Here is a 23,120-nt window from a genome sequence, read left to right as displayed (position 1 = left end):
TGAATCCTTTCAAAACACTTTAAAGACTGCGGTAAAAAGTCAGAGATTTTATCACAAAGATCGCAACTGCTCGTGAATATTGATTTCACAGAGCTGGCAATGTACTGGTAGAATATTTAAAAAAAAAACCTGCAAGAAGGGTTCCTTTGCTTGCATTCAGATGTAGGCCATCATCTTTGTTTACAAGGGGCCCTATGCTTTTGGAATTTCATTAAAACATGACAACACTGTTACTGTTTTGCCAAAGTATTAGGCTTGCATTGCCATTGTTCAGCCCAGTCCTCAGGGATGTGGGAACGTCATCTTACATTCCATACTCAGCCGTTGTCTATCATTCCAGCTTACCTCATCCTTGCAACAAGCTAGCGAGGCAACTCCATGTGCATTATCATGAGCTCCTTGGGGGCAGGGTGGGATTCAAGTGTGACAAATAAATACGGTATGCAATAAATGCTTGAAGAGAAGAGTTGTACACTTATGGCAGCTCATTGCTGGAGTGTCCCTGAATGGCCTCAAGGCAGGTCCGGCCCACCCATGAGGCAAGGTGAGGTGGCCGCCTCAGGTGGCAACTGGGTCCAACTGGGCCACCAATCCCAATATCACTCTTTCTTCCTCCCCCGATGTAGATCTTCCCTCACCCCTTCTTCCCTGTTACAGGTAGGTAGCCGTGTTGGTCTGACGTAGTCGAAACAAAACAAAACAAAAAATCCTTCCAGTAGCACCTTAGAGACCAACTAAGTTTGTCATAGGTATGAGCTTTCGTGTGCATGCACACTTCCTTCTTCCCTGGTGTGTGTGTCATTATTTTGGGCTCTGCCTCAGGTGCCCAGATGTCTTGGGCTGGTCCTGCCTCAAAGCCATATGCTGCTTTTTAAAAACAGTTGAGGTTTCTACTTTTCCTCTAGATCTTTTCTAGCCCCCATGGAACTATCTTTGGAATTTATTTTTTATTTTTTATTTTATTAGTAATTTATTTGCAACATAGTCCACAACAACTCATACATACAAAGAAACAAGCCCACCGCCATTGACAATTTAATTATCAAAATTAAACTCCTATCCTCTTACATAAAGAAAATGTAACATAAAAATAGAAGACTCCCTTCATCCTGTAAATGGCCTCCTTATTTACCTCTTGTATACTGTTTCTTTTATATGCGAATATTACAATTTTCCCTAGTTATGACTTTAAAAAACGCAAAGTCTCCTGTAGAAATCAATCGAAACAAGTCCAGGTATATACTTTGGGACACTGTTAAAGTATTCTCTGCATTTTCCTCCATTCTTTTTGAAATTATTGTCTGGTTATCTTTGGAATTTTGTTTGGTGTGAGAGGGAGATTCACGGAGAAGTCATTGCACCTCACATAAAGAACATATTATCTGATCTTCAGAGCAACAAAGGCCCTTCATTACTGCCACGATCCTCCTGTGTTGTTTAGGGAGTAATGCCAGGCTGGTAGAGGCCACGAGACACTGACTTGTACTTCTGGGCAAGTCTAAGTTGTCTGATGTGCTTATGAAGAGAGAAAATATACCAGTGGTAGAGCACATACTTTGTATGTGCAAGCCTCCTTCCTGTAGTGACTATCCATAGAGATCTGGGAAAGAATCTTGGCAAAACTCTGTAGAGCTATCACCTGTCAGTGTAGCCCAGAGATGTCTCCATATTTTGCTGGACTTCAACTCCCTTCAGCGCCTGGCAGCCTTATAATTATTATTATTATTATTTATTAAATTTAGTGTGGTTTAAACCACAGAGCCTAGGGCTTGCTGATCATAAGGTCGACGGTTTGAATCCCCGCAACGGGGTGAGCTCCCGTTGCTCAGTCCCAGCTCCTGCCAACCTAGCAGTTTGAAAGCACATCAAAGTGCAAGTAGATAAATAGGTACTGCTCTTGCAGGAAGGAAAATGAGGTTTCTGTGCACTGCTCTGGTTTGCCAGAAGCGGCTTAGTCATGCTGGCCACATGACCCGGAAGCTGTACGCTGGCTCCCTCGGCCAGTAAAGCGAGATGAGCGCCGCAATCCCAGAGTCGTCCGCGACTGGACCTGACGGTCAGCGGTCCCTTTACCCTTTGCCTTTTATAGTGCCTTTCGTCCTAGAATCAAAGGGTGGTTTAACCATATAAAACCAAAGCAAAACAAAAACCGTAACATAGTAACAGACGAAAACAACAGCATGGGTCAAGGAGGATGGCAACAGGAGTCCAGCAAATCTAGAGAGCACCGCATTGGCTACCCATGGCGGAACATAGATGGAACATTGGTTTGACTTGGGAAAATGCAGGCTCTTGTGTTTCCTGTGATCCTACCGGCATAGCCTTTCCAAAAAAACACCTAGCCTGCTAATGTTCAGCGAAATATTGCAGACCATGACTTCATTGTGCTCATGTTGTTCTTTTATAGATCCAAACCACCCCCACCAACCGCTCAAGCAAACTTCTGCAGATTAGGGTCCTCCCTTTGCTTAAATGGGGATGTTCTAGAAAGTGGTGGGTGTATTTATATGTTCCTTTGTCGGCAAGAGTTCTCTGGACTGAAACTGTTGTGACGTGGGGTTTGTGATTTCAGCTCTCTTGACAAAACATGCTGGAGACAGTTCTCTAGTAACAGCTCTTTATTAAAGTGAACAAGACTGAAGACTGAGGAGAGGAAAGCTACATTTATAGGGACAGGGGACTAGCTAGGAAGGGATACATTTTGGAGGGAACAATATCAAGCAATCACAGTGCTGCCTTTTGGAGGAAACCAATAAGACAGAGGATCCAAATACAGCAGCTTAAATGAACCAATAGTAGCTGTACCCTCTGGAACCAAAAGGCAGTTACTTTATCCTAATGCAAATACAGACAATAATAATACAGATATAAAATCCTTTGACTCAATACACAACACCCCTCCCCCCCTAGTGAGCACAGCAGACGTAATCCCTCAGGTACTGTGGGGTCCTACAACTTCTACCTGATCTCCTGACAACAGGTGTTGCAGGTTCTGGATTGGGTGTTACCTGTGGTGGAGGGGCTGCTATAGGGGTTTCATCAGGAACAGATGGAGTCCCAGACATCTCAGGGTCCCCGACCTGTACCTCGTCATCATGAGGACTAGCAGACCCTGGTTCATTTGCTGAAGCCCCTGGTGACTGTACCTCTGGACCATTTTCACTCTGGTCTTGCAGTTGTGCGTCATTAGCCAGGGATGAATTATCTGACTCCTCCCTGCTGAGCGCCCGGCGCCTCAGCTGATCTATATGTCTCTTCCAAACTTGCCCATTTTCCAAGGTCACATAATAGGACACAGGTCCACTAGCCCGGGTGATCACACCGGCCACCCACCGCGGACCTCGTGAATAGTTCCTCACCCAGACCAGATCTTCAGGGGCGAGATACCTTGTTGTGTCAGTCTCAGCCTGGGGGGTTGCTCTTGAATTACGGTTTGGCATTTTATCTGGGTGGACATAATCCAGCACCGTTACCAGTCTTCTACCTAAGAGCAGCTCGGCTGGCGACTTGCCCGTCGCAGTACACGGCGTCGCATGCTGCAAAAATAACATTCGCGCAATGCGAGCCGACCAGTTACCCTCCATTAAGCGCGCAATGGATTCTTTGGCTGTTCTTACCATGCGCTCAGCCTGCCCATTGGAGGATGGGTGAAAGGGCGCGGATGTGACCCCTCTTATAAAGTTATCAGCCAAGAATGCCCTGAATTCTTGGGATACAAAAGCTGCCCCATTATCTGATACAATGGTCTCAGGTAACCCGTGGGTAGCAAACAGCTGCCTCAACACCTTGATTACGGCAGCTGATGCCATGCTAGGGACCATCGCCACTTCTAACCATTTGGAATATGCATCAACGATAACCAAAAAGACCTTCCCTTGGAATGGCCCAGCAAAATCTATGTGCAGCCGGCTCCAGGGAGTCCTGGACTGCTCCCACCAGTGGACTGGTGCTCTGGCCACTTCTGGCCGCACCTCTTGGCATGCCTTGCATGTTCGTACCCATTGTTCTATGTTCTGGTCCATTCCAGGCCACCACACATAACATCGGGCTAGCGACTTCATCCTGACCATTCCCGGGTGTCCCATGTGAAGCGTCTCAAGAACCCTGTTTCTCAGTGGTGCTGGGATTATCACCCTATCTCCCCATAGGAGACAACCCTTATGCATGGACAATTCGTGCTGCCTTGTCTCATAAGGCCTGAATTTTTCTTCATGCGGACCACCTGGCCACCCCCTCCCCACCCAAGTGAGCACACGGGAGAGAACAGCATCTTTCCTAGTTTTCTCAGCTATATCCGTAGCTGTTACAGGAGCCCCCGGAAGTGTTTCTAGCATCATAATGTGCTCCGCCGGAGCAGGATCCTCATTGCTCCCGCCAGGAAGGGGCAATCGACTCAGCGCATCAGCATGGCACAACTGTTTCCCCGGCACATGGGTCAAGGTGTACTGGAACCCATTCAGGAATATTGACCAACGCAACATTCTGGGGGAGAGAATTTGTGGCGTTTGTTTGTTTGGGTTGAACAACCCTAACAGTGGTTTGTGGTCCGTTTCAATGGAGAAATGGCGACCGTACAAATAATCATAGAACCTTTTGATTCCGGACACAATAGCCAGTGCCTCTTTATCAATTTGAGCATAGTTGCGCTCTGTGGGCGACAACGTACGGGAATAGAAAGAGATGGGCTTTTCCGACCCATCCGGTTCCCTATGACTCAGCACAGCCCCCAGACCGTATTGAGAGGCATCACATGCCAGGACCAGCGGCTTTGACTCATCATAATGAGCAAGGATGCTCCTGCTACTCAGCATTCCTCGCAAGGAGTCAAAAGCCTTCTGCTGCTCCCGCCCCCATCGCCACACATTCTTTTTCTGCAATAGTCTATGTAATGGTTCAGCTACCGAAGCTTTCTGGGGTAAGAACGAATGATAAAAGTTAATAAGTCCCAGGAATGACTGCAACTCCGTCTTGTTCTGTGGTCGTGGTGCCTCGATGATGGCCTTAATCTTAGCATCTGTGGGGTGGATGCCTGATGCATCAATTTTAAACCCCAAGAAATCCACAGTTGGCACCCCAAAACTGCATTTTTCTTTTTTCAGTTGCAACCCCACCTCCTTGAACTTGAGCAACACTGCACGGACACGCGCAACCAGTTCCTGTGGGTCTTTCCCAGCAATCAAAACATCATCAAAAAATGGCAAGACCCCCGGCAGACCTCTTAACAGGCGTTCCATGAGCCCTTGAAAAATCCCTGGGGCCACACAAACTCCGAACTGTAATCTGTTAACTCTGAATGCCCCTTTATGTGTGACAATAGTCTGTGCTTCCGCTGATTGTGGGGTTACTGGCAGCTGTTGGTAAGCTTGTGCCAGGTCAATTTTGGCGAACACCTTGCCCCCAGCCAGTTTAGCCAACAGATGTGATACGACTGGAATGGGGTATGAGTTTCCCCTGAGTGCCTTATTGATAGTACATTTGTAATCTGCACATATCCTGACTTCCCCATTTGCTTTAAGGGGCGTGACGATTGGAGTCTCCCACTTAGCAGAGTCCACGGGTGAGAGAACTCCCTGCTTGACCAATTTATCCAGCTCTGCCTCGATCTTGGGTTGCAGTGCAAATGGCACTCGCCTTGGTTTGAGTCGGATTGGAGCCACCCCGGGGTCCAACTCGAAGTCAACTGGGGGCCCTTTATAACAACCCAGTTTTCCATTAAAGAGACCAGCAAATTCCTTGCATAATACCTCACTCATCTCAGGGCAGGTTTGGATTGAATTAAGCCCTGAGATACTCAGTCCCAGGGCAGGGAACCAGTCAGTGCCCAGGAGACTGGGGCGACTGCCCTTCGCAATCACCAGTTTGAGTACAGCCTGTTTGTCCCGGAACTGTACTCTCACGGCACACATTCCCATAACATGGATGCGGCCTGCTGAGTACGACTGCAAGGTTGCCGGAAAGGGCTCCAGAGGGGGCAACTTACCCCTGGGGAAGAATGTCTTCGCGGTCTGGTCCGACACGATGGTGAATGCGGATCCGGAGTCCACCTCCATGTCGCACTGCTGACCCTCAATCTTCACCTTGACGTGTGCCTTGCCTTGCGCTGGAAACTGCACGGCCCTCCCGTTGATCTCCGTTACGTAGTGGCAGTCCTTTAGAAAACGAGTTGCTGTGGGCGGTCTGCGATGCTCCAGTCTAGGTGCTCCTGTCGCTCCCGACGCCGCCGATCTACAGACCCTGGCGATGTGACCCGTCTTTCCGCACGTCCGGCAGATAGCATCCCTGAAACGACAACTCTTCCTTTCATGGTTTCCGCCACAACCTGGGCAACTGCCTCGGCGATCTCTGTGCACTGTGCAGGCCTGACGCACCGACTCGACCCCACGGACTGGGCTCTGGCTCGGAGTAGCCTCTAGCTCGTCCATGGCATGCGCAACTTCTATCTGTGGCTTAGTGGCCTTGCGACTGGCATCAAGCTCCTCTCTTTCATAATTCTCCGTGGCGGTGGCCTCTTTCAAGGCTGAAGCAAGGGTAACCTCTTCTTTAGCCACGATGCGTCTTCTGGCTTTCTTGCTGCTCAGACCACCAATAAACCGATCCAGGAGAGTCTCTTCCAGATTTTGGAAGCCGCAGTGCTGAGCGAGCTTCCGGAGTTCAGCCAGAAATGTGGATACAGACTCCCCAGCATGCTGCTGCCTCTTATGGAACTCCATCCGCCGGGCCATCTTGGTCTCAGTAGGCGCCAAGTGGCTTGTTAGGCAGGCAAGAATATCTTTGAGAGATGTCTCACTCAGCTTCGCTGGAGCAAGTAATGCCTTGGCCAGCTTGAAGGTCTCGGGCCCACAGTAGCTCAGGAATGTGGCCCTTCTTTTGCTGGCATCGGTGATCCCTTGAGCCACTGCAAAGAACTCGAAGCGTTCGACGTAGTCTTCCCAGGTGTGGGGCTCTGATGGCTGGAAGGGCTCCAATACCCTTGGACTCTCCATTGTCCTAGCGGGCAGGGTCGTCTTCTCAGCTGGCCAGTGAGTCTTGTTCTAAGCTGCAATCCGGACTCTGAGGCAGGGCTGTGTTTAACCGCTCCTCAGCATTCCGGATCCCATCCTCGTCGCCAGTTGTTGTGACGTGGGGTTTGTGATTTCAGCTCTCTTGACAAAACATGCTGGAGACAGTTCTCTAGTAACAGCTCTTTATTAAAGTGAACAAGACTGAAGACTGAGGAGAGGAAAGCTACATTTATAGGGACAGGGGACTAGCTAGGAAGGGATACATTTTGGAGGGAACAATATCAAGCAATCACAGTGCTGCCTTTTGGAGGAAACCAATAAGACAGAGGATCCAAATACAGCAGCTTAAATGAACCAATAGTAGCTGTACCCTCTGGAACCAAAAGGCAGTTACTTTATCCTAATGCAAATACAGACAATAATAATACAGATATAAAATCCTTTGACTCAATACACAACAGAAACATTAGACTTCGGGGGGTGTTTTATGTTGTAATTAACCTTGAGGTTTCAGGGAGACTGGAATTAAAACAGAAATAAATAATACGAATATTTCCTTGCCTTTGGCAATAATTAGTCTTTCCTAGGTATTCCTGTAACTCTAAAAGTGAAGTTCGTTCTACACTTCTGCCTCCAATTTTCAGCAACTGAAGTGTTCTTTTGCTAAGAATACTTAACTTTTGTTGGCACACAGCAATCCTGGAGATTTGCCCAGAGAGCAAGTAACACAATCCTTTCATTCCTTGGGATGGTTACCAGACACCTGATACTTTGACTACTATTATATGTAGATTGTTCACCCTTTTGCAGGGTTGTTCACACAACATCTTCAGTACAGGTTTATTGTTCAGTTTTGCCCAAATTTATGTTGTCTCGTCCCATTTTTCATAGCCTTGGTGTCCTCCCCTCAGCGTTATTCCACACTGTACTTTTCATTGTTGAGCGACTTGCTTTCTTTTCAGGTTGTCATGTCAACGCCAAAGCCTCAAATCACAGCTTGAGGGGATTTCTTCAGAAATAACGCTTCGCAGTTCCCAAGCTGCCTGGACATAAAACACAAGCATTGCAAAAGAACAGAACACAGTGGCCCAGATAATTTAGCTCCCACTTACCCGCTTCTCGTTCCAGAAAGGCTCCTTGACATTCCATGTACAACGTCAAAGGAAGAGCGGGCCAAGTGAAAACTTCAATGGTTAAATTTTTGTGGACTGCCAAATTTATCCATTCTCTGGGGAATTATTGCTCTCTCCCAGCCCACTGCTCCTACAGAAAGAACAGATTGGCTGGGCTGACTACTCAGGAGATTAGTAAAGGAGTGTAAGAAATGTAACAGCAGTAAATCTAGCAGTTTTTTTAAAAACAAAAAAACATGTTGAGTTGGGTAGGGGATCCAGTGGTCTCCATTGCTGACTTCAGATCCTACCCAAACCAGTGGAACAATGGCTTGGGACGGGCAAGAAAGCCAGGCATGATTCTGAAGGAAACTTACTCCGGCTTCAAAAAATATAGTTGCTTCACAACAGTGCTCAGCATCTTAACAACATTTTGAGGTCTCACTTGGACAGGAGATTGAGCACAGTGGTTTCACGCTGGTGACACCATCTCTGTCTGGGAGCCCTGCATCAGTGCTTTTGTGTTACCTATTCAGTACCTACTGGTGGCACTGTGGGTTAAACCACAGAGCCCAGGGCTTGCTGATCAGAAGGTCGGCAGTTCGAATCCCTGTGACAGGGTGAGCTCCCATTACTCGGTCCCAGCTCCTGCCAACCTAGCAGTTTGAAAGCACGTCAAAGTGCAAGTAGATAAATAGGTACCACTCCGGCGGGAAGGTAAACGGCGTTTCCGTGCGCTGCTCTAGTTCACCAGAAGCGGCTTAGTCATGCTGGCCACATGACCTGGAAGCTGTATGCCAGCTCCCTCGGCCAATACAGCGAGATGAGCGCCGCAACCCCAGAGTCGGTCATCACTGGACCTAATGGTCAGGGGTCCCTTTACCTTTACCTACACTATAGTGTAGCAATAGAAAGAAATTGTGCTTTCCAAAATGACATTCTCTCCCTCTCTGTCATTCTCTCTCGCCTATTTTATAGTTGCATTTGCCTGAGTAAATTTCACAAGCTGTGCTTGTAGAGGTGCTTACCTACCAATGGTATAGTCATCCCATTGCACATCTTGGATAACTATAGACAATCAATGAGGCTCTGTTAATATACCCTTCTTGAGCAGGGTGCTGAAGTGGGTGGTAGCTGCCAATTCCAGACATCCTGGAGGAAATATATTATCTAGACCCATTTCAATCTAGCTTCTAGTTGTTTGGTCACCGGGGAGAATGACCTTTGCTGCAGGAGAGACTAGGGTTGTGCAACCCTGTTGATTTTCCAGGACATCTTCGTGGCTTTTAACCTATCAACCAAGGAGATCTTTCTGGGTCTCCCTTTATAGGATGCAGGGGCTGCCGGTTTGTTTCTTAATGCTGTTGTTTTAGGAGCTCAGAAGGTCTGGAACTCTCCATCTTTTCTTCTCTCATCAAACTGCAGCTAAATCTAAAAATAAATGACAAACAGGAAGAAGGCATGGAAACAAGGATATATGAGTATTTTACGCCATAAAAAGTACACAAATAATTAGACAGCAGGACAAGACGCTGTATAAACTGGTGTGATCAATCATCCACCGATTCTCTTTTTGTGGGGAAATAAAATAATGCCAAATAGTGCTCACTGCAAAATCCTGATCTGTAGAATAAGATTATGTTCCTTCTTTCAAAAGCAAAAACTGTTAAAAGACTTCAGAAGATGTAGACAAAGGTCCAGATTAGAAAATTTACTTTCATTCTTTTAACGTTTCACGCTAGTTATTCAGGATGTGCACATATCATCTTTCCCAAATCCTCAAGTGGAAGTTCTAAAAAGGGAGAGAGAGAGAGAGAGTACAGGAAATCAAAGAAGTGAACTTTGACATTCTATCCCCAAGACACAACCAAGAGCTTTTGTCTTGTTAAGTGTAATGTATTTATCAAAACGGGATGTCCTGTGAACTCACCAGTATCCAGCATAAGCTAGACTTTGGTGGATTTAATGTTATTTGACATCCTCATGTACAGAGATTCCAAGCTGGACTTCCACCACTGCGTTTCAAATAAATAAAGTTTATATCTCGTAAGAAGTGGAAACATGGAAATGTTAGTGATTTGTGTCAGCAAATATGTCCTGTATAAACCAGCCTTCTCAGATTCAGTAATACACAGGAATTCCAACATCCCATGTATATGCACTTCAAGAGAGAGATTCAGTTTCCCGCAATGAATTAAGAAACCATTTCAGGTTCTTTTAGAATTTGTATTCTAATGCATTAATATTCTAATGTATTAATTTACAGAGTCCTTAGTAACTAGGGTCCAGGATGACTCAAGGACCACCTAATCCCCTGTATCCCTATCCAATCACTGAGGTCTTGGGGTGAATCACTGTTGGTAGCCCCCTATGGTTTGAAGCTGAGGCTCCAATACTTTGGCCACCTCATGAGAAGAGAAGACTCCCTGGAAAAGACCCTGATGTTGGGAAAGATGGAGGGCACTAGGAGAAGGGGACGACAGAGGATGAGATGGTTGGACAGTGTTCTCGAAGCTACCAACATGAGTCTGACCAGACTGCGGGAGGCATTGGAAGACAGGAGAGCCTGGCGTGCTATGGCCCATGGGGTCACAAAGAGTCAGACAGACAACAATTGGTTTGAATGCATGGCTCACATTCACCAGGAATTGTGTCTTCATTACTGCCAGCCCAAGTTTATGGAATTCCCTTCTAGTTGAGGTCAGACAGACCCCTTCTCTGTTCAACTTTCAGCACCTACCGTACTTCCCTGTTTAGGGAAGTTTTTAATGCTTGATGTTTTATCGCTTTATTTATTTTTCTGTTGGGAGCCACCCAGAGTAGCTGGGGAAACCACTTAATAATAATAATAACTATTACTATTATTACTATTATTATTACTTTAAAAAAATAAAAAATCCACCAGCTCTTTTAATTGAAGCCTGGTTTTATAGTTTAATTTTTTTTAAACATTTCTGTATTGCATTTCTTTTATACTGCATAGAGATGAATGCAGTTAAGCCACTATGTACATACTGTTTAAATAAATACAATGCAAAAGGCATTGGGACTGAAAACGAATAATCTTGGGGTGATAAGAGCTTTACCTCTAATAGGTGCATATACTTTTTCCCCAAATGTGCTTTTGTTTTTCGATAGGGCGCAGTTCTTGTTTGTATTTTGCTTCAACTGGGCTGTGATAGTCCAGTGCCTTTCAAAGGAAAGCAAGTCCAGAGCCAAGGCTGGTACTGCGTTGTCTGGGCAGCCCCAGCAAAATGCCACCCTGGGGGCCCTTTCATCCAGCAGGCTTACAGCAGCAGTGGGGAGAAGCAGCAGCACCTGATCGGTTGCAGGTACCGTACCTGCAAAGTGTCCACTGTTTTGACGTTGGTTCCACCAAACTAGAGCATGGCACAGATCTTGTCCTCCAGCCCAATTTAAGCAAATGGATAAGTCCATATGCATATTGCAACTAACCACAGAAGTCCTCTGACTCCCCCAGATGTCTGTTTGGGGAGCCATAGAGGGGGCTTGGTGATCTCAGCAGTCCAGTAGAACAGGCATGGCCAAACTTGGCCCTCCAGATGTTTTGGGATTGCAACTCCCATCATCCCGAGCTAACAAGACCAGTGGTCGGGGATGATGGAACTGTAGTCACAAAACATCTGGAGGGCCAGGTTTGTCCATGCCTGCAGTAGAATTACCTGTAAGTAGTTGGGGTCCAAGGCGAGGCTCATTTCTTTGAAAACACTTGCAATTTGATGATCAAGTGCTCAATGGAGATGCCTTTTTTCTCTCTCCAATTTTTGTCAAAAACATTTGAGAGAACCACTGAATCATGAAAATATACATGAGAAAGGACGAAATTGTCAAAGCGTGCATACACCGAGCATCCAAAAGAATTAAACTCTGCAAGTTTGCTTGCTATTCCTATTTGCAGGCTTTTGTTATTTTTGCTGTTTTCGTTTTCAGAAGCATCAGAAATAAGCTTTCAGCTCAAAACAGGCTTTTCAATAGGCCCTGGAGGCTTTTTGTCACAGTAATTTAAAATCTCTTCTATAATTCGGAATTACAGATTTGGAATCCCATGTCCTCCCCAGCCAAGGATTATGTTCTGCGAAAGGGAACCAAAGACAGATAATTGTTGAGTAAGATAGTGAGGAAGAGACAGAGGTTCCTAGCCTTTTGTGGGCTGTCTTTCCCTGTGAGATCAGATGTGAGACAATCAATTGGACTGTCTTTTGGAGAAGCTGGCTTTCTCCAACCTGGAGCCCTCCAAATGCTTTGGACTACAACTCCCATCAACCCCAGTGAGGGCTGGGGCTGGTGGGAGTTGTAGTTCAAAACATCTGCAGGTTAGTTCACCTACATACAAACTCTTTGTGAATAAACTCAAATGTTACAAAATGGCATATGAACGGAGCCCAGGTAAGTATCATGCTACTGGAACTTTTATTTAGAGAAGTGGGGTGTGTACAAAAATATCATTAAGTGGATTATTTTTGATGTTCAGGAGTCTACAGATGAGAGCAAAACAATAGGAAAAACTGGAAAGGGGGTTTAAGGATTTTTTTGTGGGGGGAGATTTGTTTTATTTTTAATAATTTCACTTGCATGGAAGCAAAACGGTAGACAAGAGAGAGATTTATTAATCTAACATATTTCAGACTCATCTGGTCCTTCTTTGGGAAAGCTCAGGAGAGAGGCAGGACATATAAATGTCAAATCTTTATTTTCCCGAATTTCCCTGAAGAATGAACAGTAGGGTCCAAAACTCATCAGATTAATAAATATCTCCTTTGTCTTTCTCCTTCTTCCTACTTTGTTCCTTTAATGGGTTCCTATTTTTGTTCTACTTCTGCGGGTCCAAGTAAAAGAAAGTTCCATTTATACATCTGTCTGTTGTTTTGCAGCAGTTAAAGCAATGAGGAGAAGCCCCAAGTTAGAGAATAAAGCCCCTTTTACATATCAATTACTCAAAAGTGAGGCTAGCATGGTGCTGGCTGAGAAGGCCGTGTGTTAAAATGGGTATCTGTAGTGAAGAAGCAACTTACATCTGAAGTCTTCACTTCAGATACCCCTTCTAACACATGGAAAGTTGAGCAGAGGCCCAGCCATGTACTGTACCTCATGCCAGGGAAACATCAGCAGTTCAGCCCCGTTCCACGGAACAGTGGTACCTTTGTTCTCAAATGCCTTGGTACTCCAACAACTTGGAACCCAAACACTGCAAACCTGGAAGCAAGAGTTCCGGTTTGCAAACTCTTTTTGGAAGCCGAACATGCTCCATTTTAAGTGTTACACTTCCGATTTCAGTGCCACACTTCTGTTTTGAGTGTTACGCTGAGGTCTGTCTGTTTTGGCTATTTATTTTGCATTTTTGTTTTTCTGGCTCTTTTTTGTTTTGTTTTTGTGACTGTGTGGAACCCAGTTCAGCTACTGATTGATTGACTGTGTGACTGCAGTACGTGTTTTATTTCTTTCATTTTATGGATCAATGGTGTCGTTAAATAGTGAAATTCATGTTAAATTGCTGTTTTAGGAACAAAATAAAAAAAATAAAAAAATTCCTTCCAGTAGCACCTTAGAGACAATTAAGTTTGTCATTGGTATGAGCTTCCGTGTGCATGCGCACTTCTTCAGATACACATTTTAGGGGTATTCTTCAGATGCTGTTTTTAAAAGTCTGGAACGGATTATTCCATTTTGCAATATTTTCTATGGGAAAGCGCGCCTTGGTTTTGGAACGCTTTGGTTTTGGAACGGACTTCTGGAACGGATTATGTTTGAGAACCAAGGTGCCACTGTAATTACGTGGTTCCCTCTTGAGACTCAAAGACTCAAAAACCCCACAAAGCCTCAGCTGGCATGACTGGCTACATCTAGGATCCGGAAAGAATTTGTTGAAAGCTGCTTTGTACAGCCGGCGGCCATTCTGTGCACATCCAATTGACGCATGACCGCCAATGGGTAAGTCCTTTGGGACTCGGAAGAGGGCATTCCATGTAACAATAGTCTCAACAGTGTAACGTGTAACTCTTTTTACATGTGAATAAGTTCAGCCTAAGGTGGCACTGTGGGTTAAACCACTGAACCACTGAACTGTGGGTTAAACCACTGAAGGGCTTGCCGATCAGAAGGTCGGCAGTTCGAATCCCTGCAATTGGGTGAGCTCCCGTTGCTCGGTCCCAGCTCCTGCCCACCTAGCAGTTCAAAAGCACATCAAAGTGCAAGTAGATAAATAGGTACCGCTACAGAGGCAAGGTAAACGGCATTTCCATGCGCTGCTCTGGTTCGCCAGAAGCGGCTTAGTCATGCTGGCCACATGACCCGGAAGCTGTACGCCGGCTCCCTCAGCCAGTAAAGCGAGATGAGTCCCGCAACCCCAGAGTTGTTCGCAACTGGACTTACCTGTCAGGGGCCCTTTACCTTTACCTTTTTAAGTTCAGCCTATGAGGGATTCTGGAACTATGTAAAAAAAAAAAAAAGAGTTTCCTCTGTAATACCAGGTTCAAAATTGCACCACAGTAGGGAAAGCTGAGCCGGTGACAAGGACAACAGACTCAAGATTGTAGCTGAGCAGAAAAAAACAGTTTATTTATACACAGTACAAGTTTTCCTATCAGCCCCTAAAATCTCTTGTGGAGAATTCAGAAGAGCTGCAGCACTGAAGCTGAGTTTTCAGTACCCACTAGGCTTTGAATCCCCTCCCTGATATAAATCTGTCGATCATGTCCAAACATCTTTCTGGCTGGTCATAGGGCAGGATGTGTCCTCCGCCTCGAACAATGGCCTGTAGAATTATATAAAGAAATATATATATATAGTTTAAATAAGAGAAAACACTGCTTCCAGGACATACTACGTAAGCTTTGGTTCCAACACATTCAATAAAAATTCGATTAGGGGCTTTGTAGCTAACATTAATCCCCACAGAATGAAATTGCAGAGTTGTGAAAAGGTTCAGAAAAGGGCAACCAAAATTAACAAGGGGAGGGAGCGACTCCTCTGTGAGGAATTGGTTGCAGTAATTGAGACTTTAAGAGAACACGTAAGTAAGAGGTGACAGGATAGAAATTTATAAAATTATGCATGGCATGAACAGGGCCAGATTTAGGCTTGATGAGGCCCTAAGCTACTGAAGGTAACGGGGCCCTTTATATTTCCAGCTGTCCTTTGTCAACAACAAATTGTCACTGTTTTTTGTGTTGAATATATGCTATATGGTAATTTATGGACCTAAAAGGTTTCTAAAGCCATTTGCACATAACAAAATAACCAGTCCATGCAGAATGCAGGCACCCTATATATAGAAATGAGCAAACCACTGATATTTTAGGGAGCAGGCTAGCAGGCTATTACTTACATCATAGGAGCCTACACAACACAAAACACTGTTGCTGTATGTAGGTTTTATTTTATTTGTTTTTTATTTTATATTTTGGATATGTACATCCCAGGTTTTTTCCCTTAAAAAAATTTTTGGGGCCCCAAGAGAGTGGGGCCCTAAGCTATAGCTTGTTTAGTTTATACATAAATCTGGTACTGAGCATGAAGAAAGTGGATCGAGAAAAAATTCCTGCCTCTCTCATAACGCTGGAACTCATGGACACACAATGAAGCTGAATGTTGGGAGATTCATAACAGACAACATTAAGTGCTTCTTTGCACAGCACATGTGACATGATGGAACTCAATCCTACAAGAGGCAGTGACAGCCAACACCAACTTTGGATGGCTTGAGAAGAGGATTGAAGAAATCCATGGAGGACAAGACTTGTAGCCACAATGGTTGTGATCCATCCACCTTGGGCCTGATCCAGCAGGCTCTTCTTATGTTCTTATTAAATGCCATTTGCTTATTAAATTTATGCGAAATTTAAATTCAAACTCCATGTTGGGCAAAGAGATTCCTACATGACCCTTCCAACGCTGATTCTAAGTAAAAAAATATATGCAATAAGACAAAGAGAATACTGTTCCACTGAAATACTGTAGTCGGAACAGAGTCAATGAGTGGCTCATTGCATTGAAATTTGCAATGTAAACTTTCTCGGGATAAATATTTATGAAGATATACAAATGCCTTAAATACATAAACGGCATGTCCAATGTCGCATGTATACATGCCCTCCATTCTTAATTGGATGTATTTGTTTATTGTACTTGGTCTTATGCACTTGTGCTCTGGCACAAAATATACAGTGAAAAGTTCGCCGCATTCTGAGAGCAAAGGGAGCGACAGCAGCTAAATAAACTGAATCACAAATGGTGAAATGAGACAACAGATCCGCCCCCTGCAGAATGTGTGTTTTCATTTATGGTTTTAGATATACAGTACGTTTAAAAAGCATCTGATGTGTACATATGAAATGCACAGCAGGCCTCAGAAAGATTTGAAAGAGTTTCCGCATACTAACCCATTGCTACGACCATCAAATCACACAAGCTCATACAGCCCAGCCATCTATTACGACTGGACCAAAATCACCCAATGGTATGGCATGTTGGAGCCAGACCAAAGATACCAATGCAAATCCAGCCACGGACTCATTAAGTAATGGCTGTAATGTGGCTCAGAAGCATAGTCTCTAATCTAACTACAAATCAAACAGACTACCTCTCATTTGGGGCAGAAGCAGTCCTGTGAAATAAGTCAATATGCTAGCTCTGATCAAATGACAATGCTCTTTCAAATACGGTATGTGTTAGAACCGTGTTGCATTGCTGATTTCATATTCTCATTTTTACAGATTTTCTCCTTAGCATAAAGACATAGCTGGAATTCAAATAGTCATTCACTGCTAAAAAGCAAACAACATCAGACAGTGTCTTCAAATTATTCCAGAGAGGATCTTTACTTGTGGCGCCAACAGCCCAAGCCTGAAGCCTTGAAGGTGAACAAGAATCAGACTTCTGTCTTGGCAGTTGTCTGGCGCAGTGACTCCTGCAGAAGCACAGAGCTTGCTGAAGGACACCATTGTGGTATTTGGATTTTACAATATTTTCAAACAAAGTTGGCAGCAGAAGTCTCTTCCACATCTGAACAGGAGAGTCCCATCAGGTTGCCAGAGGTCACTGGGCTATTTCCTCACTAGCATTACTACAGTACAGATGTTTTTGTTAAAAGCCTACTGTTAACGATTAACCTCTTCCTTTCCAAAAGTTTAGCTGCTTGAATTGGGAGCACTGATTTGTACTTCAGATCGAAACTAGCAATGTCAGAAGAAGTACGCTTATCAAGATGCTGAGTAAATGGAGACAGAAGGCTCTCAGCAAACACAGCTTCCTAAATCTGCAATGGGGTAGCCCTACTCGCATCAGAAAGTCCCAGCCCCAATCCTTATCTTCTCTTGGTAGAGCTGGGAAAGATTCCCTGCCTGAAACCAATGGCTGACTCAGTATAAGGCAAGTTGCTATGTTTGTAATAATAATAATAAAAGTACAGCCTTCATACATGTTCCGACACCTGGTTTTCAACTGTGATATATCACCAGCTAAACATCATGATGTACCGATATATCACAATGTCTGAAATAAGGATGTAGCTATGTAGAGACATTGGCTGGCTTCACACACACATCATGATTTGCGATATATTGCCAGGTCAAAAGTTATGAAATCGATATCACGATATGGACTTCAGTTTTGGACAATATACCGATATATTGCCTAGCCCGAGTGGTGGACCTATTTCTTGCAACATGCTTAGAAATAGCACACCAGCCACAGGAAGTTGCTTTATACAGCCTCAGACCATATTGCCCAGTACTGTTGATTCTGGACGATTGCCTATTCATCACCTGATTCTTTTAAATTGGATACACCAGGGACCTTCTGCATGCAGAGCAAATGCTCTACTACTGAGCTACCTTTCCAACTTATTTTACTAGGTAAAAGGTAAAGGGACCGCTGACCATTAGGTCCAGTTGTGACCGACTCTGGGGTTGCGGCGCTCATCTCGCGTTATTGGCCAAGGGAGCCGGCGTACAGCTTCCAGGTCGTGTGGCCAGCATGACTAAGCCACTTCTGGCGAACCACAGCAGCACATGGAAACGGCGTTTACCTTCCCGCTGGAGCGGTACCTATTTATCTACTTGCACTTTGACGTGCTTTCGAACTGCTAGGTTGGCTGGGACCGAGTAACAGGAGCTCACAGCAAGGCCTAGGCTCTGTGGTTTAACCCACAGTACCCACCGCGTCCCCATTTTACTAGGACACAACACAATATTACGAGAAGCAGGGAGAACTTCTCCACCTCCATTATTGGCAGGATAGGAGTGGAAAGGGATGAGGGACTGAATCTGGGCTGCAGTTGCAGCAACAGCATACATGCAAAACTTAGAAACAAGGTGAATATTTAAAAAAACAAAAAGCAGGGGGGGGATTGTGTCGTGAACAATAACACACCCGCACCCATTTTTCCCCCTTCTCAATTAACACTGCACGCTTAATTTGTGAGCCCAGAAGTAGAGACATCAAACTACAGGAATGAAACATGGACCCAGCCGCTACACTTCAGTTAGGGTGAGAAAGAATTCGGGTTTCATGCTCACTCCACTGCTGGTCTTTCCCCTTGTAGGAACCAGATGTGGTAATTTATTTGGGACACACTCTATAAGCCAATGTTAACTGGCTTAAAACCACAACCGCCACCCTAATTTTACTTTGGCTTTGGGATCCCTTTGAATCGTAAGTGCTGGCTATTATTTACATTGTTCCAGACAGACCTCCTCTTTCTTTAATCCAATCACTGCTGTGATTGCTAAATGCTCCACGGAGGCTGGCAGTGCTGTTCCAGGCTTCAGTCCTAATTGCAAAAAAACTGAAGCCACATACAAACACACACATACAGAGTTTCAGTGAAAGCAGTAAACAGCTGCATTTCTCCTCCTCCACGCAGCTTCAAAAGGAACATACAGTAGTGGAGGCAGGGTGGGGGTGGAATCAGCCAGCAGAGTTCACAGGGCGCCAGTCCAAACGGCATTCATGCACGACAAAAAAGTAACAGCCGAATACAGGGTCTCTGCTTACATTTACTGTGACCCAAACCTCCTCTTTGACCTCTGTATTTGAAAGGAGAGGAAGGCAGCGGCTGTGGGATGTCGGTGTGGCGCCTGGTCATGCCTGTTTTCAAGGGATCAGAAGGGAGATCAACTCCTAGAATGTTTAATGGACACTCACAGCAGTGCGTGAGTGAAAGAAAGAAAGAAAGAAAGAAAGAAAGAAAGAAAGAAAGAAAGAAAGCCGCCTGGATCTGGAGCCAAATCACTGAAACATAAGGAGTTGGAAGGGGCATCCAAGTTCATCTAGTCCAGGGTTTCCCAAACTTCAGTCTCCAGCTGTTTTTGGACTACAATTCCCATCATCCCTGACCACTGGTCCTGCTAGCTGGGGATGATGGGAGTTGTCGTCCAAAAACAGCTGGAGACCCAAGTTTAGGAAACCCTGATTCTGGTCTAACTCCATGCTGATGAAAGCAATCCACTACTACAGCATCCCAGATAGTGGCTATCCAGCCTCTGCTTAAAACGTCTAACAAAGGAGAGTCCAGTCTGCTGCTCCACTGTCGAATAGTTTGCACTCTACTTGTTTAGTCCAACCTGTCTTTCTCGTAATTTGAACCCGTTGTTTCGGGCCCCATCCTCTCTAGCATGGCTACCACATCCCAAAGCCAGGGGATGAATGCTGAGGAATGCTCAGGGGAGAATGCTGTGTGGAAGGCTACTTTGCCCCATTTTTTTGGTACACCAGCTCCAGGCTGGCATAGCTAAAAGGTCCAAAGACTGGGCCCTTCAAAGAATCCATGGGGATTTGGATCCAGTGGATCAAAAGCAGCCAGTGCCCTGGTCCTGCAAGGCACAATTTAGGGGCTTGACTAGGTGAAGCTGGGGGCTGTACCATGGGGCCTGTACCCCTTAGCTGACAACTTGCTTCTTCACGGATGGAGAGGGGACTATGCAGTCCTATACAGTCCTGGAGAGGAGACCTCTCCCACTTCAGGGTACAGTGGTACCTCAGGTTACAAATGCTTCAGGTTACAAACGCTTCAGGTTACAGACTCCACTAGCCCAGAAATAGTACCTCTGGTTAAGAACTTTGCTTCAGGATGAGAACAGATTGTGCTAAGGTGGAACGGTGGCAGCAGGAGGCCCCATTAGCTAAAGTGGTGCCTCAGGTTAAGAACAGTTTCAGGTTAAGAACAGACCTCCGGAACGAATTAAGTTCTTAACCTGAGGTACCACTGGACTCCATATTTTAGAAAGCAGAAACCATATTTTAAAATCTATCTACACACATGTGAGAAAGCACATCTAACATAACTCATTTCCTGGGAACTTTATTTTAAAACCTGTTATCTATTAGGGATTGATTATACCTTAGCTCACTACAGCAAATCAGACATTTTGATTTTTTAAAAAAGCCTGTGCTTCTGTTTCACCACTATCACTATGCACTCGCTTTAGAACAAAAATCAACTGCACACATGGGAGCGTAACAGTTTTTGACATCATAAGGAATTTTAAAATCAGCCACAGTGTGTGTGTGGGGGGGGAGAGAGAGAGAGAGAGAGAGAGCTTGATTCAACATCAGCATTAAAAGATTAAGTGCTATGGCTATCAAGCAATGAAATAAATAAAAGTCTGTTCTAGGAGAAATCTGTTCAAGCATCAGTTCTTTGGCTTCACTGTCTTTGGACAAGTGACTCTTTGTGGTTTCCTCTTGGATATCTATGCATGTGCAGCCATGTACAATTAAATCAGCAAGCAGAATAGTGCAAAACAGATGTGCGCAGCCGTAGGGATTGAACAGGCAAACGGCAGGGAGAACCCAGGAAAGAAATCCAAAACGTTGCTTTACTTATAACCATTGGCAAGCCAGCATCGCCGGACCATGACTGGCTTAAGCAATGCTGCGGCTTTGTGGGAATATTCTGCAGTGTCATTCTGAAGATCCGTGTGGAATACTAATGTGGAGCTGCTATTTCCTTGCTGGGCCGGAAAATTCTACCATTTAAACCCCCAACAAATTTCATTCATTCCCTCAAAAGCAGATAACTTAGCTCAGGCTTCCTCAACCTTGGCCCTCCAGATGTTTTGGGCCTACAACTCCCATGATCCCTAGCTAGCAGGACCAGTGGTCAGGGGTGATGGGAATTGTAGTCCCAAAACATCTGGAGGGCCGAGGTTGAGGAAGCCTGACTTAGCTCTTTTATGCCTGTAGGCAAGACAACAGCAGTTCAAGAGGGCCTGAGCTCATAAGGAGGGTGAGTGTGGAAAAGAGGGGAATGATAAAGAACACCAGAAGAATAGGGAACTATGGAGCAAGGAAGATGCTGGAAGCAGAAACTTGTGACTTGCAAGGAGAAGGAATGAACAGGACCACTGATGAGCAGTGGTCCTGTTCATTCCCCTTTAAAATATGGCAGCCTCTGTCTGCCCAGTTTGTTGGGTGGGTTTCTAGCCTCAATGCACGCTGATCAGATTGGAGGGTGCCCGTGGCTTGTTTTTCCTGAAGAAGATCTCCGCCTCTTGATACGGTAGTTTGGCAATATTAAAAACTTCTTTCAAAACCAAGCCAAACAAATGCGCTTGGACTAACAGGAGCTGAAATCTTTGCAATGGGAACTGTTCCAAGCACTGGCCAAGTATCAGACCGTGTTTCAGCAAGGCTGCTGCTGTCGCATAGCAGATGAGTACGATCTTAAGAGTTGCAACACAAGGGGGTAAATAATAACTCATGGGTGTGTCGAGATCATGAATGTAGACTTCAGAAGGGGTGGGTGCCCATTAAGGAAACCAGCATGGCGACAGACATTGAACATGAAGAACTACCCCATAAATGGGTCAGACCAATAGTTTAACCTTCAGGGGAGGGCCATAGGTCTGTGGTGGAACACATTCTTCACATGCCAAAGGTTCCAGGCTTAATCCTTTGGGTCTCCGGGTAGAACTGTGGAAGACTTCTGCCTGCAACCCAGCTGGTCAGTGCTGACAATATTGTGCTATTTGGACCAAAGGTCTGACTTGATATAAGCCAGCTGCCTATGTACCCTGACTATGTACACAGTCAGCTCCTTCCCAGACGCCCACTTTGGTGGCCTTTCTATATAATTATAATTATAAATTGTTTATATTACACCCATCTGACTGGGTTGCCCCAGCCGCGTTGGGCAGCTTCCAGCAAATTAAAACCTCAACACAGTAAAGCATCAAACATAAAAAAACTTCCCTGTACAGGGCTGCCTTCGGGTGTCTTCTAAAAATCAGAGAGTTGTTGATTTCCTTGACTTCTGACAGGAGGTCATTCCACAGGGCGGGCGCCACTACCGAGAAGGCCCTCTGCCTGTTTCCCTGTAACCTCATTTCTCGAAGTGAGGGAACCACCAGAAGGCCTCAGAGCTGGACCTCAGAGTCCGGGCTGAACGATGGGGGTGGAGAAGCTCCTTCAGGTATATAGAGCTGAAGCCATTTTGGGCTTTAATGATCAGCACCAACACTTTGAATTTTGCTCATCAAGACCTAACTCTGGACCACAACACTGCAAATCAGTATTCTACCACTGACCTATAGACCCGCTCCTTTTAACCATTAACTGATGCTAGGTATTTTTTTTGATAGCTGGGGAACTTGTTGAAAAATATATTCTATCAATATTCTAAATATGACCACGCTAGTAGCCCAACACTATCCTATAGGCACTTTGCATGCTTAGAGAAAGACCATGTAAAACAGTTAAACAAACCACGACACTCATAGAAGCTTCTAGAAAATAGTCATCACACTATGGGCTTATCCACATTTACCTTTTCTCTGCCATGTCTGAATGCCCTTTTTTGCCCCAGAGTTTTCCCTACGAAAACCCACTCTTTAAAGCTCAATTGGAGCAAACAGCAATCAATTGAGAACCCGAATTGACCTCTGCTCCAATTCAGCAGGCTTCCGCGGGGAAAGTTCCAGAACAAAAAAGAATGCTTGGACACTGAGCTTTTAAGTGCAGACCTCTGCCTAAGAAAGTGTAGGGCAAA

At 45.1% G+C, this 23,120-nt stretch overlaps 2 protein-coding genes across 8 annotated transcripts in view; both read right to left on the bottom strand.

The window, feature by feature from the left end:
• Positions 1 to 570: 570 nt before the first annotated feature.
• LOC132592855 (uncharacterized protein K02A2.6-like) lies at positions 571 to 14,383 on the bottom strand. The gene is made up of 2 exons (XM_060280690.1): positions 9,723 to 14,383; positions 571 to 9,544 (listed from the first exon to the last, which is right to left on the bottom strand). Exon 2 carries the CDS (start codon positions 6,981 to 6,983, stop codon positions 2,907 to 2,909), a length of 4,077 nt encoding a protein of 1,358 aa, XP_060136673.1. The 5' UTR covers positions 6,984 to 9,544; positions 9,723 to 14,383; the 3' UTR covers positions 571 to 2,906.
• Positions 14,384 to 14,654: 271 nt separating this feature from the next.
• CPVL (carboxypeptidase vitellogenic like) overlaps positions 14,655 to 23,120 on the bottom strand; it is a 57,112-nt gene continuing 48,646 nt past the window's right edge. For all 7 annotated transcript variants that reach the window (XM_035129251.2, XM_035129253.2, XM_035129255.2 and 4 more), the window contains exon 13: positions 14,655 to 14,885. In XM_035129251.2, coding sequence (XP_034985142.1) covers positions 14,784 to 14,885 — 102 coding nt within the window. In that variant the 3' untranslated portion in view covers positions 14,655 to 14,783. The remainder of the gene's footprint in view (positions 14,886 to 23,120) is intronic.

This window comes from Zootoca vivipara, chromosome 12 (genome assembly GCF_963506605.1).
Source record: "Zootoca vivipara chromosome 12, rZooViv1.1, whole genome shotgun sequence".
Classification (NCBI taxonomy): Eukaryota; Metazoa; Chordata; class Lepidosauria; order Squamata; family Lacertidae; genus Zootoca; species Zootoca vivipara.
The sequence above is the reverse complement of the archived record's forward strand: the minus strand, read 5'-3'. Positions and strand labels throughout refer to the sequence as shown.

Excerpts from the sequence above, each read along its gene's own strand:
- LOC132592855 (XM_060280690.1), bottom strand. The coding sequence starts at position 6,983 with ATGGAGAGTCCAAGGGTATTGGAGCCCTTCCAGCCATCAGAGCCCCAC.